The sequence below is a fragment of the Antennarius striatus genome, chromosome 8, assembly GCF_040054535.1.
Source record: "Antennarius striatus isolate MH-2024 chromosome 8, ASM4005453v1, whole genome shotgun sequence".
In the NCBI taxonomy this organism is placed as follows: domain Eukaryota; kingdom Metazoa; phylum Chordata; class Actinopteri; order Lophiiformes; family Antennariidae; genus Antennarius; species Antennarius striatus.
Genome location: NC_090783.1, coordinates 20,336,651 through 20,353,120, shown reverse-complemented (window position 1 = coordinate 20,353,120; position 16,470 = coordinate 20,336,651). Strand labels below are relative to the sequence as shown.

General features: G+C 38.9%; 1 protein-coding gene across 1 annotated transcript in view; it reads right to left on the bottom strand.

The window, feature by feature from the left end:
* Positions 1 to 16,470, bottom strand: part of mast1a (microtubule associated serine/threonine kinase 1a) — a 54,412-nt gene that overhangs the window by 15,037 nt on the left and 22,905 nt on the right. Inside the window, exons 4-13 of the mRNA XM_068322349.1 lie at positions 14,234 to 14,322; positions 13,069 to 13,144; positions 12,602 to 12,674; positions 9,383 to 9,543; positions 7,712 to 7,787; positions 4,489 to 4,698; positions 4,276 to 4,377; positions 756 to 888; positions 317 to 384; positions 88 to 164 (exon numbers count right to left, since the gene is read on the bottom strand). Of these exons, the coding sequence (XP_068178450.1) occupies positions 88 to 164; positions 317 to 384; positions 756 to 888; positions 4,276 to 4,377; positions 4,489 to 4,698; positions 7,712 to 7,787; positions 9,383 to 9,543; positions 12,602 to 12,674; positions 13,069 to 13,144; positions 14,234 to 14,322 (1,065 nt within the window). The remainder of the gene's footprint in view (positions 1 to 87; positions 165 to 316; positions 385 to 755; positions 889 to 4,275; positions 4,378 to 4,488; positions 4,699 to 7,711; positions 7,788 to 9,382; positions 9,544 to 12,601; positions 12,675 to 13,068; positions 13,145 to 14,233; positions 14,323 to 16,470) is intronic.

The window sequence follows — 16,470 nt, the reverse complement described above, 5'->3', positions numbered from 1 at the left end:
ATGTTTCATAATTTAAATTATCCCCCATATTTTGAGATTTTGTTCAGGTTTCTAGGAGAACCAATGAGGTTTAAACGAATAGCTTACCCATAAGCCCCGTTGCTGATCAGTTTGATGCTCTGAAAATCCTCTTCACTGGGTGGCTTGATTGGTCTCCCTTTCCCCTGGTGAAGGATTAAACATTTTAAAAGCAAAATTCAAATGCACAAACTGTTTTAACTTTACGTTCAAATGATCAAACATGATTGACTCCATGACGGTTTTAATATTGGTGAATGCACACAAAACATGGATCTGTTTGGTTTTATCTGATTACCTCTGCTGAGTCATCAGTCTCTGGAGTGTGTGGACCCTCGCTGTCGTAGCTGTCAAGGCTCACGATTTCTGTCGAGTCACAAGATGAAAAAGACAACTAACAAAACACGGGTCTGTCATGACGCTGTGAGAAGATGAAAAGATTGCAGCTATTCACAAAGCAAAACAGCTTTTTTGAGTCAGGAACTGTCAGAAGATAATTATAAATACTTCTTTCAATACATTTTTCTTGTCTCTTTTAGTTCTGCCACCCTGTGAGTTTGTACTTCCATCCCTGAGCAGGGCGGCTCGTAGTTCTTCCTACCTTGTACAGTATAAATTATTTCATTTAAATATCAGACGACAAGTGTTCACTTGAAAACACAAGTGATATTTATTGCCCTGGGAACCGGGCAATGTCAATTATTAAACAGTGCAACAAAGGAAACCCTCTCTTTTACCCTCGAGGGGGTCTCTGGTCAGCCCCAGCTGGCTGATTATGTATCGAGGGATGTCTGCCTTCATCAGCTGCCCCTCCTTGGCGTGGTCCTCCGCCGCCTCCAACAGATGGTAAAACTCCTCTGGGTTGAATTCCTGTCATTTGGGGAAGAAAATAGTGTTGAAACAAACCGAAGTGTAAATACACATGAAGGCGTAAACTGTCAGTGCAGATCTGCTACCATTAAAAAGAATCTTCATCAACAATTAAAATGTGGAATTACAATAACAAGATTTAAATTATTACGGTGAAAACACAGTGAATACAAATTTTCATAAACGTGCGCGCGCGCACACACACACCCAAACTCACACACACACACACACACACTTTACATTTTGTACAATCTCCTGGTCTTCAGGGTAACAAATGACTCAACTTCACTAATTCATTAAAATAAAGCAGATTGATTGAAATTTAAAAACTAAATCTATGCTTCATGAAGAAATGCCTAATAATCAATACAAACTTTTTGAATATGTGTTTCCTCTCTTCCCAGTGTAGAATTACTGCATTTATTTACTGGGCACCACTCATTTTTATTACGACATCTGTCATGATTGTTTTCTTGTCTAAAGTAGAGGTTTACTATTAATATTTTAAAAGCTTGAAGTCCTGAATAGATATAAACATTATTTTTTTTAGAAACAGAGTTTACTTCTATAGCCTAACAAAACAGGAAATATTCATAAAATAATTTGGAATGAATACATCTGATTGAAGATTCTCCCATTAGGCTTTGTTTTTAATAGCAGTGAACAGTGGACTGTATTTAAACGGCACATTGACTCCTTAAACATCATATTGAAACAGAGATTTCTCTGCTGCAACCAGAGCAAAAGTCTGAAATCAAATGCATTCAGTTTATTCAAATGAGAAGAATAAAACATCTGCAAACACTTATAATTTTACAAGATGGAACCACTCCTCTAATACTGAAAAAAATTATTTTCTTATCAGTCCATTTTATAGTTAAGGTATATGTTGTCTCCAACTCACAATCACAAAACAAGGATTTACTCACTACTGAAAATTCATGACTGAACACTGCTACAGGGCTGTCAAACAAACACAGTGAGTGTTCAAACATTTTCAAACTTTAAATTGCTTTCTTGAAACATCTTTTTTTTCCCCCCAATGAAACAGCCTTTTGTGGCGTCCTGTGGGATTCAGTTTCATTCCTGTTGGTGGAATAACATTTTGATTAGAAAGCTGAGCCCAGGGCAGCCAGGATCATTTCCTGCCTCTACTGGTCTCTCGTGTCTGCTCCCCTCGACCGGAAAAAAAAAGAAAAAAAAAAGAAAAAGCACGGTGAGGAATTAAGCTGCCTCCCTGATAGCTCGCTCTGCTGCAGGATAATATTCTTGCAGTCAGCAGCTGACTAACTTTATGACATTTTCACCAAATCAGACCTTGTAAAAGACTTGCATGCTAAATGAACTCCTCGGTCATGGGCAACATATTTATTAGTGTGTGTGTGCATGTGTGTGTGTGTGTGTTCTCCTCTCCAAACAAAAGGCCAAGAGAATCTTGAATGCCCACCACGTCCTGTCTACCTCTATCGACCTCTATCGAGCAATGGAAAGATGAGACGGCCGGGTTGGAGGAGGGATTGTGTCACTGACGAACATGAGAGGCCCCCGATCAATGAGCCGATATCATACCGATGGGTATGAGGTAAGATAGATAAAATGACTTTTATATTCTTCTATTATCAGTTATTGCTCTTCCATGTGACTGGATATGCTGAATGATAAATAATGCATTACCTTTCCTGCTTCTGAACTACTTTTGTTTGCAGGCCAAACAAAGAACAATGAATACAACGAATACCACATTTTTAATGTTTTTTCACTAAAAGCAATAAAAACTGTCAACACTGAGGCTACAGACAGGATGAGGCTTTTATTTATATTCTTTTCACTGTAGATAGTTTTTTATTTGTCAGATTGTTAGCAGGATAACACAGAAAAGTACTTAATAAATCTTTATAACATTTGGTAGGGGGGATGATGGGTAGCTGTCAAGGAACATCCCATTTATTTTCGGTGACAGTTTGGATAACCAAGTTCAGCAAGTTATTTTGTGAATATTGAGGATTTCTGATCTTTTTTCTTTTTTTTTTTGTCTAAAAAATCTGACCCTGTGATGAACTGGTGACGTTACACAGGGAGTACCCTCTACAGAGTGAGCAGGAACAGGTTGAAGCTTATGAGGATGAAAGTTAGAGAAAATGGATGGAGTTGAGAAAAAAGGCCTGGTCCATGTTTATTTTTAATTTAATTTAACAGAACTCTTAGGGCACCCATTTGGATGGAAACCATGACTTCAAAGAATTTGGATTAGGGCTACATTTAACTGAAATGGACAGTTGGGTCTTGACAGTGGTATTCCATTTATTGAGATCATCTCTATTTCCATATATATTAATATATATTAATATAAAGTATATTCCATTGGCCCTTCCCTGCACTCTAAATGTCCACATGTTTTTTTATGATATATCAGAAAATTAGTTTACTGCTTAGTATAAACACTATAATCTTTAGTATATTTATCAGGGATTAGAGATTATCAGGTTTGCCTTTCAGACTTTAGAGCACTCAGAATCACATCACAGATTACAGATCCACAACTGTATTCCCAGAGTTGTAGCACTCCTTGTGGAAGAACTGCTGTACTTTGAACCACGTATGTAAGATGAATGGAGTGTCCGAGTAAAATCACTAAAAACTAACTAAGTAAAAAATTGTTTATTGGATGGAACCCAATGACTTATTAGTGGACCATTCATACAGAGCTAAATGTAAAGGAACAACAGTTAGTAGGGATGATGGTCATGTGTGCCGATTTAGCCTCAATCAATCAAACAATCAATAAATCAATCATTATTCATCCATTCATTTCATGTTTCACTATATAAATAAAATCCCTTCTGTTCGACATTCATATGGCCGAACCAAACCAGATAGGAAACTAAAATTAGAATATTATCACAAAAATAACGGGGTTTAATTTGGTACAAGCAAAAAAAAAGGTTGAAAAATTTTAAGAGAATCCATCTGAAAATTCCTCACCTCTTCTTCATTCTAACAGGCCTACTTTCAATAAATTTGAAACAAAAAGTTTTTAGAATTATTTGAAATACTCTGCAAACTAACTCGCACTGAAAAGGTGAACTCCTTAGCAGAAGTAAAGTAATCTTAAAAAAAAAAACAACACTTCCAGCAATGACACATTTAAGTAAAAAGTGTTGCATCAGCTCAGAGTGGCAATCTTGTCGATAGTATGCCCCACTTATGCTTTTAATGCCAGTATAAAGAGACGTTTCATCTGCATGTGGGAGAACTGGAGGTACGAGAACGGAATGCAGTACAAACATTTCTGACAAAACTCAAGAGAAAAACTCAAGAACTCAAAGCTCATCCAATGAATCCACATCAGTGTGTGTAGACATTATCAGAATGATGGGTGGGACTCACCAAACACTCGAGGAGCCTGGCAGGTCGAGATATGATGATGAAGAGCTTTTTGACGAGCTCAATGACAAAGTTGAGCTCTGAACTTTCAGACCGTTCATATGCCTGAAAGACAAGGAGGGATAGATGGAGAAAGACAGTCAAAGATGAGCAGCTTTTGAACTTAACTGTTCAAATTCCTCTCTCCAAAAAGACAACTCAGATGTCACAACTCACGTCATGCAGCAGCTTCTCCAGGTTCTCCTGAAGTTCACAGAAGTAGACACTGGTAATGAGACCCTCACGTGATTTAGTGAGGCAATCCCTGGACAGCTCAGCTATCTGGTGGTGGATGAAGCTGAGGACCCCATCTGCCAGTGGCAGAACACTCTCTGGGGAGTAGTTCTGGATGAACTCTGTCAGCCTTTCCTCCATTTGAGCCGTGGCCTGAGCGAAAACCAGCACTTAAAGTCAATACTGTCATGTTATGAGGCCGGTGCTGGATTGTAATCTGCTGTAAATCTTTAAAATGGCAGTAATTCTATTACATTCCATATACTGGGACATCCCAACGTCCGCTAAATGATGCACAACTCTATGTGACCGCTGCTTGTTGCTTTAATAAATGCCTATTTCCACCTTTGTTGACCATTATGATATCTAGTCCTTATAATGACATTATCCAGAAGCTAACTTGTTCCCTTTCTGTTGGTCTTTTTGGTCTTAACCTGTTCAGAAGGTACCATTCTCCATCATCTAGTCCTAAACTTGTGCTTATATGGCACAGTCAAGGACAGTCAAGCTGTAGTCAGAAACGATGCTATGAGTGGTGAGACTGAACCGTACATTCCAAAATTTGGGACTGTCAGACATAAAAATGAACTGAAACGTGCTTTGTAAAGCTATGGACTAGGGGGAGTGTGTATATATATATTCACATGAGAAAAAGCAGAAGAATTGAAGACTCTCAATACATCTCTATTTCAAGTGTGCAGCTGCAAATTATTCTCCGTGCAATGACTGGGCAGATGCAGCATTGTTCCATATTTATTCACGGTCTTATATGTGGGAGGCCTCATTAGCACTGAATCACAATGCATTTGTGTGACTGAACACAGGAAGGACAATAATGTGTGGTGTTTGCAGGCAGTCATTTGAGTAAACCTACTTGCAAAGTATATATTTACTGCCTTCCACTTCCTGGTTCAAAGACACAGGTGGCAGTCTTAAACAACGTGCCATGCATTCCAGTTCAGCATATACCACAATTTACAAGATCAAACTGATATTGTGCTCATGACTAATGAATCGTAGGTTGGGTTCTTGTGTCTCAGATTTGGCTGACCTCCAAAATCTTTTACACGAAAGCATGAAATAAAATCTCAGCAGAATCCCTCTGAATAAAAGCTGCCATTATGCTTGAGGTCAAGAGAGAAATATGAGCCTCTTCCAACAAACAAGGGTAACAGTTTAGCACAACAGAAAAGTGCATGAAGGAGTCCATGGAAATTCTTTGTTAGGACATTTTCATGTCTGCTTATGGAACGCTGGTTTGCTCATTTCATATTTGAAAGAAGTTATGTTTGCAACATAAAACATCTTTTCGCGATCACTTTCAGGAACTGTGACCCAAAACTGGTGCGTATTGTGGGACTTGAATAATGAATATACAGTGGTACCTCTACTTACGAATTTCTCTACATACGAAATTTTCTACTTACGAAACGCCTCAACAGGAAAATATTGCCTCTAGTTATGAAAGAAATTTCGAGTTACGAAAGGTAAAAATACAGTATGGGCTGATACTCGCAGTTCCCACAGGTTCCTGAACGCAACATTCTCATAGCTGGTCTGCCATTGGCTATTACCTAGCGTCTTCCTGGCATCCCATTGGCTAAGAGGGACCTCTGTATCGAGCTAGATCGTTGTTTATGAAGGGTCCTCATCATTCGGCCCTCGACCCGTGAGGTGTTCTAATAGTTTTGTGCAAATATATTAACTTTTAGAGTATTCACTATGGATCCTAAGAAAGTGACGGAGAAAAGAGGAAAAGAAAAGACGAAAAGAGTTTTTTTGTCCATACATACAAAGCAAGAGATCATAGACGAGCGTGAAAAAGGGATGCGTTTGGTTGATCTCACCAAAGAATATGGCCGCAATGCATCTACAATCACCACGTTATTAAAACAAAAGGAAGTTTAAGGAGTCTAAAGCATCGCGTGGGTGGTTGGAGAAGTTCAGAAGGAAGACTGGAATTCACTCTGTTGTTCGGCATCGTGAGGCAAGAGGGCATGAACCAAAGAGGGCAAAAAACAATGACGACAGCAGTTAAAAGGTAAATGACCATCATTTTAATTCCTTACTCTATTCTTTGTTTTTTACGTTATGCACAACTCTCATTTATTGTGTAATAATCTAATCTTAACATGTATTTGTTACATGTTTTGATGCATTTTTACGCTTTATAAAACATTTGTGTCTGAATTTTTGGGGGCTTGGAACGGATTAGGGCATTTGTATCAAAAACTCTACATACAAAATCTTCTACTTACGTAATTTCTTCCGGAACCAATTAATTTCGTAAGTAGAGGTACCACTGTATACAGTATTTAGGGCTAAATTTCAAAAAAGAAAATTGAGTAAAAAGGACACAAGTGGTCCTTCCCTCCACCTCTGGTGTTTCTTCCCCTACACCAGACAATTTGATGCTTTAACTTGCTTTCTTTATATTCCTAAAACCCTTCTTTCCCTTCATTTCATTGTTTTTGTGAGAATGACACGCGACAAACGTTCAATCCATGGACATTACAAGGTACGCATACTAGCAATTAGATTACTGGGTCACCCCTGCATGACTCAGTCATGCAGTGTTGTGAACACGCTGGGATAATCTTCTTGCTTGACTTTTCGTCGAAGTCTAAACTCACGACGCCCACACTGCTGCTTGGAAAAGGTTGTTGTGCCGAGAGGACGCGATCTTTGCAATTTTTCTCTGCAGGCCTGTCCATCAGGAAATTAACAAGACATATGAAGATGTTTGTATCTCAATACTTGATCCAAAATACAGCCTTACTGATCGCCATTGTTCCCAAATTACCTCACTGCCACTGTCCCTTATTTGTCTGGTAGTGGGTGACTGAAGTCCCTGCATGATTAATTTCCTAAATTGTGCTGAAATCTTTAAACCCATAAGCTTCCGATCACAGGGATACTGACTAACACCTGGCTGCATCAACAGACTTCTTGCACTTATTTACACTGAATCCAAACTGAAATAAAGCCTGAAAAAACATCCACATGTTGGACAATCACAAGTTCAGTTGAAACCTTTGAAATGGACTCATAATTCACTGTAGCATAAGGTGTGCTTAGGTTCTATTTGCATACTGTTTGTGTGGGTATATGATGTGTGTATTTTAGTCACAGTTTGCTCTGTGTGTTTGTTTTGTATGAGGATGACCTTGGGGAAGCGATCCTTGTAGACATGGTTCATCATCACTATTTCATTGTCACAGCAGGATGGAGAGCGCCCCGGGCTGAAGGGGAGACAAACACAAAGAGCAGCGGCGTAAAACATAGCACAGTCTGTGAGGAAAACAAAGATGGCTGGGGTGAGCAGAGGCAACCTGCAAGACACAGAGATAAAATTCTGTATTTTCCACGTGAGTTGAAGAATTATTCACTGCTTCTTCACATGCCCTGTCTGTATATTATGCTAATCTGCCAATCGGAAATTCAGCACACTCATTTTGCTCATAAAATCCTGTCACCTCCTGCCACGCCACACTCACAATCACAAGATGCTCATTACATGTACACTAACAAACACATGAATAGATGAGAGGTGAAGCAAACCCAACATGAGGATGTAAAAACCATTTAATACTTCTTTTTTTTTTTTTTTAGCCAATCTCATAAAAGCTGAAAGAAAGCTAAAATGGTCATTCACAAAATAAAAGTATGTAATGGAAGAAATGTCTTGTGGGAAAACCTAAAGCTGTCTAACTGACCAGAAAGATTTGATAAGAATACCGAAAGATCAAAGTAGCTAAAACATTATTATTATTTATTTATTTATTTATTTATTTATTTATAATAAATAGAAGTGGCTTAAAACTCTCTTGAAAAGATAAAGAAAGTGAAAGTAAAAATCAGGGGTCCACCTTCCAATCAGAATCCACTTCACTGTCACGTGTCCAGCAAATTTCTTCTACTTTTGAGGAGTTGAGGGTTTAGCAAACGTTATTTGAAATATGGTACACAGAAAACATGTTTGTTTGGGACTACTTTCAGCAGCGGATGACTACACATTTGATGCTCTAAACACAAGTACAGTGCCCAGGCTCATGGAAATTGAGAAACACATCACAGAGTGAGAAAGTAATAGCAAGAGCTAGATGTTACTTATTCCAAACATGTCTACCGGTTAATAAATTCATTTGCATATCGACAGGATTATGCAAAACTGACTAGATGGATTTCCGCAAACGTTAGTAGAAGAATAGGAAATTGGCCAGAGATGATTCCAATAAATTTTCATGAGGATTCAAATAAAAGGACAGATGCAGCAAATTAATTGGAAGAATCCTTTTTTTTTTTTTTTTTTTTGTGCTATTTCTGAACTGATTTCCACCAGATTTTGAGGTGGGGGTAGACATGGGACAGACAAGCTGAACAGAAGTGTAGAATGGTTTGGCCCAGGCAGACGAATGAACCCCCTAGAATGATTCCAGTTCTTCTTTAATTAGAATTAATTAATTGATTTGATCTACAGCAGAATGAAAATACTGATTTCACATCAGTAATGATCCTATGAAGTGTAATAATAATTACTTGCTATGAAGAATTTTAGGTATTTTTCACTTTAAGCTCTCAAAGTTGCCATTTCTTTTAATAATAAAAAATGACTTGATGTTACTGCTGCACTGAGCAGAAAACCAAAAACACCTGGACCATAATAAATTTCATCTGTGTGAATGTATGTATGTAGATCAGAGGCTGAGAAACCATCACTTAGGTATTGATATGGCTTTTGTTTCCAGGGAGTGTATTTGTATATTAATAACCTACAACCTAAAGTGGGTGCATAGTTTGACAAAAGTTTTTTGGCCATGACCTTCTTTGTTCTGACCTGAGGCTGCGTGAGCGGGGGCGGATGTGTGGTGAGCGTCGGCCCCCGTCATCATCTGTGATGCTCTCCGTGCTGCCAAAGTGTTTGGACAGGAAGTGCAGCTCATCCATGGTGGGCTGGAACGGCAGCTGGTGCAGACGCTCCTGGGATGAGCTGGACGACTGCAAAGAGGCCCGGAAAACGGATAAGGTTCAGACAGAAATTGTTCCTTATAAGATCTTGTTTAGATTATTTTAACCTAAGAATGGAAGAGAAGAGAAGAGAAGAGAAGAGAAGAGAAGAGAAGAGAAGAGAAGAGAAGAGAAGAGAAGAGAAGAGAAGAGAAGAGAAGAGAAGAGAAGAGAAGAGAAGAGAGCACAAGGTGTACACTGACGTGAGTGGGTGGAAAGAAAATAAAACAAAGAAGCTCCTAAGTTAAAAGAGGGAGAGATGTGGAGAAACAAGAAAAATATCTAGGAGGAGTTGGTGTAGGAGGACAAAACAGAATAATGTGAACTGAAAACCAGAGCGAAATGACTACAGAGAATGCAATGGACCCTCCCCACGTAAAAGTTGACTGCATTTAATGGAGAGTGGTGTGTGTGTGTGGGGGGGGGGGGGTAATGGCAACACCATTCATTTTAAATAGAGGACTTTTCTTCATTGCAGGAGGGAAAAGCCAGGCTGCATGAATGTGGTTTAATGAACACACGTCTCGGTGGGACGCAATGGTTGGTTTCGACTGCACAGTTAATCTGTGCTATAAAAATCCAGGTCTCAGCTACATGCAGGTTGAAAGAAAGCACTGAGATGATGATGACTTTGAATACATCAATACCAGCCAGAAAAAAATCAATTATGAGGTTCCCTTGAGACACAGTGAAATGTCACTGGATGTGATAGTTGTCTCAGATTTAAAAAAAAACCCTCATATCTGTCCTTTTTTTTTTATTCAGTCACAGGGTCATCTCAATTTTTACTGCATCCATATTTCATTCACTTGGGCCTTTGTACCTCCTACTCAAGATGAGATTGAGGGGGGGGGGGGGGTCACATCCAGTGACCAGGAAAAGAAGTGAGGTGATGAATCAAGGAAACAAAATTCTAAAGAAACGATATGTCCTTTCCTCTCATGTGTCATCTGAAGGCGGCAGGATCACCCCTCCATTCAGTTCGACACATCTGGAGTCTCTTTTGATGTCTGTGCATTTACACATGAATGTGCTGCATAAACCATTGCTGGTTGGTAGCCCCCCCCCCCCCCCCCTCCATATAGAAAAACATGACATGAATTCATTTCCTCCTTAAAAAAAAAAAAACAGCTTCAAGCATCCACACATACACTCAAATGTGATTCTGTATTACAGCACAAATCCAATCTGTTTTGTAAGTGAAACTCACTGCTCAAAACAAATATTACAAGGAGCCATTCCTACAACAGCAGCACTGCTGATTTATACACCTAATTTATTTGCCTCAGCATTTCTGAGTGTGGGTTCATTATTCAAAAATCAATGTTATGATGAGCACTTGCAAATTTGTAGGAAATGTTTGGAACTAATTTCTTTGGCAAAATTGGAGGAATGATGAGTGGCACATTCTTAAATTAGCATTAGGTTTCCAGCATCTCCTGTAAGAGATGAGATTTTTTATTGAACTCCTTTTCTGTCGGATAATGTTATTCAATAATAACTAATTTTGTCCTATCTTTTATCAGAATTACAGATGATATGACAAATGTATCATATCTCTTTTGGAGTTTTATGCAACTTAGCATGTCTTTGTGTGGCTATAAAATAGTGGGGTGTCAAGCGTCTAGGACATTTTTTTTTTTCACTTTTAATGTTAAATCATTACAACTTCTTTTGTCTATCTTGAATCCACCTGTAAACGTCTCTTGGTTTCATCTGCTCTGTTTTTTATGCAAGGGTCCTGCTGTATTTCATGAAGTGAGTAATAGACACAGGGAGGGTCGGGGGGTTGAGGAGAGTGAGGTGCAGATCAGTATTGAGTGACTGAGAAACCGTCTTCAATGTTATCTACCAGTAAAAAAAAAAAGTGACCAATCAGGTGCCTGCAGAGCATTTCTTTCTATGTGGGGAAGGAAAAAAGGGACACGAAAAGAAAGCAGCGAAGACGCAAAGGAAGCAACAGCGCAGACAATTTCACAAAAACGTACAGCGAGTCGATTACAACATTACATTACGACACCTCGCCTCCACCAGGTCTTCAGACACATTAAGGTCCGTTTTCTCAAATGGAATGTTTACCAAATGGGTCCCGGCAGAGTTCATTTCACTGATTAGTTGCTCATGTTTGAAACATATTTCGCTCAGACAAAACTGACAAAACAAAAACTGTTTGTTTCAGAATTCACTTCACTTTATCTACATTCAATATTATTTGTCTCTGTTGCCCACCTTTATCATCGTTCTAAGCCTCTCTGAGACTAAACTGGTGGGTAGACAAATTCTTACTGCAGCATTTTAGAGCAGAAATACACGTTGGTTACATTTCATTTCTATTTCCTCTACTCAAAAAAAGGTGAAGTCATTGGCTCCAGATATGTCTTAGCAACTGATTAGTTATTTTTAGTTCGGCTTTACATGTGAGGCGTGTTCTTCGGCTCCAAGATACAGACATGAGCTTTCAAGCAGCGTGCAGCACTCTGGTTTTCTGCATGAAAATATATGTAAATGCATTCTTTTGAGTCAGATGTATGTTCGTGCAAAAGATAAAGAACTCACCTGATTAAAAATATCTAAAATACAGTTTTGTATGATGATAAGATGAATTATTCGCCAATAGAATTTCAATTACTTTTCTCCCGTTACCTGATAAAGTGGATGATGATAGAATCATTGGGTCTCTTCATTATATGGAAATTGGAGGCATGACAGAGAACTCGCTGCACTGTGTGTTTTGATAGCCACACATTTTGCAGGATCTATATAATCTCGTCCCCACGTCAGTGTTATTTATTTAATTTAATTCATTTAGTCACAGGCAGCTTTTAATGCCAAAGTAATATGACATCATTGATTTAATTTGACTCATTTGAAAGGCAATGATTTAACAATAATCTTTGATATGTCTGAACTGTTTGAGGTTTTAGATGATATTATTTTTTTGGTGCATCCATATTGATTACCGTGTTTTGTCAGATAAGTTCCAATCCAGAGATAACAGTATATAAATCCACTGATTTGAGTGTGGAACTTCTTTTTTTTTTAAACTTACTGTTGAACTGGGTGTATTGGTGCCATATCCTGAGGAAGGCAAAGAAGCCAAGGACCATCTGCGACCATCAGCCCTGAAGGAAAAAAAAAAGCAGGTGAAATCAAAAACAATCAAATCTGTCATCTTTATCCTCACCTACACCTCCTATCAATCTATCCATTATAGTTTTTTTCCTTTTAATTCCATCCTTCAGCAATCCCTGAGTCTGACACTTCCTCTGATGGACTGATTAGGGTCACACACTCAGGCCTCGCACCTCCTCTCAATCATCCAGGCCGGCTGGCACACCTCTGTCACACAGGCACTCAGTGGGATAGGAGATGACAAAGACATGATGGAAGAAGGCACTTTCACTTTTCATGTTTGTGTCTATGTGTAAAAAACAATCTTACAGTATCAACAATATCCCTTAACTACTTCACACTACACATGTGTGACTTAAGTGGGAATAAAGGAGGGATGCCAACCTGCGAGAGGAGGCGAAGGAGAAGTGGGCAGGTCCACTCGGTGAGAAGTTGCGTGGGCTGTCCAGTGGACTACTTCCTATTGAAATACATACGAACAGAAAACAACTCAAAACATACAGTGTGTCCTGAAGCAGTGATGGAACATTAGAACGTACCAGATTTTACTGCTGCTATTCAGTACTTTAGTACTTAGTACTTTCCTTAAACATCTGCAGCAGAAAACTGGTACAAACATTACAACCAGTAATATTGACACAAAACATTATTATAATAAAATTATTTACTGTACATTGAGTACATTTACTGTTGATAAAGTATTTTCCTTATTATAATTGGCTTCATTTATGTAACTTGAACTTAGGTACTTAGGTAATTTGAATGGAGGACTTTATTTGTATTACATGTTTATAGGTCACCAAAAGTATAGAAAAAAATAAGATAAAATATTACATAACAAGGACAACAGTTCATTAATGTGATCATTACATTACACGCCTTACACGTAAAACTTTGGATGCAACATTTTATGTCGCCTGAAGTCTTTTTAGTTTTGCTTTTCTTCTGCTGTAACACAAGCGGGTTGTGGAGCAGAGTTCACTTGGCTTGTATCACAAACAGACACGTCAGGCCTATTTCATTTGGCAGCCAAACGTCTCAGGATATATTGCATTTTTATCAGCCAACATCGAGAGTGTGAAGTTAAATTATACTCTATATTTGAATTTCAAATTCTCACTTTGCTGCGGTGAAAAAGTCATTTGGATTTCTTCTGCATTGCTGCAGAAAAGTAGGGCTTATTAGACTTAAAATAAATGGAGATTTTCTTTTTTTGGTGTTAAGTTATTCTTGAAGGCTAATCAGTTTTCTTCATCTCTCTTGAAACTTTAACAAAAAAGAGGTGCTTTCACTTAAGATTTAATATCCCAATGCACCCAGAAGTTTGCACCCTAATTAACTCTGCCCTCTTGAGACATAGAAAATAAAATTTAAAAAAAAGAAACAAAAATTACTGCCTTCCAGTCGTGTCCATCTGCACATTGATCAAACTTCAGCTTACATATACATAATATAGGAAGTTAAGGATCTAAAGGAATTTAATTGCACTTGGTAATGAGTCCAATATGTGGCTTAATCATGCACAGCACCATATTTCTTATGTCCTGACCTATGTGTCCAGGCAGTGGAGAGTGTGGCCGCGGCAGCGTGGGAGATGTGTTGGTCAGGATGAGGCTTTTCCGGTTACTGGTTCTGCAACTAGAACAGAAAAACAAAAGGCACATTAATATTTGTCTTCATTATGTTTGAGAAGTTGCATCGATACCAGACGGATGATGAAACACACACACACACACACACACACACACACACACACACACACACACACACACATACACACACAAAAACAGTGACCCCCCCCAGGCTAATGAATATATTGTGTCTTTGTTTGGCCTTGAGTCGGTGTGCTCACTTGTCAACATGAGTAAATGTGTAGCCTGCAGTACGCACACGTCTCCATGTGTATATTTTTTATCTGGAGTGCCGGATTTCTTTGACCTGCTCATGTGCATAAGGCAGCCCATAATATAAGACTTTATTGACATCCTCCCACCTACAGAGAAGACAACAAAGCAACAAAGATTTTTTTTTTTTTAATTTCCTCTGGGTATAGTCACATGATGGCTGCTGCCATGAAATATAACGGCAGGAGTGATTAGACATACGGAGAGGAAGAAAAAGGACAGGGAGGACACATACAGACCATAATTAAAGAACTGGAATAGTGTAATTCAACCATCAAGACTTCATTTGCTGCACCTGCCTGTCTTTGAAATTCACACAGGAACACACACAGAGATGCACGAGGGTTTGGTGTTTTGGTTTTTTTTGTCTAACATAAAATCTTGTTAAGTGAGAATTCAATTTTTCAGGTGTTGGGTTTGCTTGCAAGGCGTTCGCACCTCACTGTGAGCTCCGACGGAGCTCCCGTCAGACCCAATTTAGCAGAGCACAAAGGCACACATTCGACAAACAAGATGAGTTTGCTCCAATCTTGCATCAGCCGGTACGTTGCTTTACGTTTCTGCAGGCAAAGAGGCAACTCATAGTTGCACATGTGAATATAAAAAAATCACACATTTGCAGACTCGGGCTGTTTGATATATACTGTATCACCCAGGATCTGTAATCTACATCCTCATCTGCAGTCCTCCCACATTCTCTGGATATAAGTCTTCAGCGTTGCTTTAAAGCTTTCTGAGATATCAAACCCCTCCTTGGATTTTATGGGGGCAGCATGTCTCTATGGGTGGAGGGGGGGGGGGCTTCTACTCAACCTTACAGAAGAGAGGACGCTCATATTGAAATATTTAAAGGAAATGCATTAGCTTAGGACGGAGCGCTGCACACAGCTTGGCTACAGCACTCTGACAATGAGAAAAGAAAAAAGGGGGGAGGGTGGAAATATAAATGGGACAAAAAAAGTGAAGAGGCTGGAAGAGCACACATTATAGTTCTTTAACTTCTTTTATGAGTCACAAGTGTTGCTTCTTTATGCTCCTGAATCTGCCTTCAATATATATTTTTTTTTTTTTTTACCCATTTGCTCCTCAAAATGTACTTTCTATCAAAACATTTCCACTGCTGCTCTTGCTCGATCAAAAGTTGAATCACTGTAAACACAAGTCACGCTTCACTTCCATAACATATTCTCAGCTTTTGATTCATGTTTCATCACATCTACAGGCAGCCAATCCTCGAATGGCAATGATTCACTCATAGCGGAGCTTCTAATGTTTCAGGCTGCAGACTTCAGGGAAAGGGAGAACCTGAATCTTGTCTTTCCACGGTGTTTCTCACCGCTCATCATTTTTACTCACAATAAATTTCTTCATTATATTCTCATAACTCATTACTCTTCTATTTCTGATCCATTCCTCCTCTATAGCCTCCTTTATTCTCATTTAATATCTCTGACTAACTCCCTGATTGATGTATAATTGAAAGGTAGGAAGTCCAGAAAATTCACTCTTCTCCACTTCTTCACCCTTTTAGGATTATAAAGCAGAAAGAAAATCCGCAAGGGCAAAGCGGTCTAATCTTTCAATAAAGCCAGACGTCTTCTTGCAGCCACCATGCTTTATAACATTATATCCCCTGTCCCCTTTGCCGAAAAGCACCCCCAAATCATGATGTTTCCACCCCCACGCTTCACAGTAGGGATGGTGCTCTTGGGATTGTACTCCTTCTTTTCCCTCCACACACAATGAGTGAACTTTATACCAAAAAGTTCCATTTTGGTCTCATCTGACCACATGACTTTCTCCCATGACTCCTCTGGGTCATTCAGATGGTCCCTGGTAAACTGCATGATTTCAAACCATGACGCCGTAGTGTTCTACATGC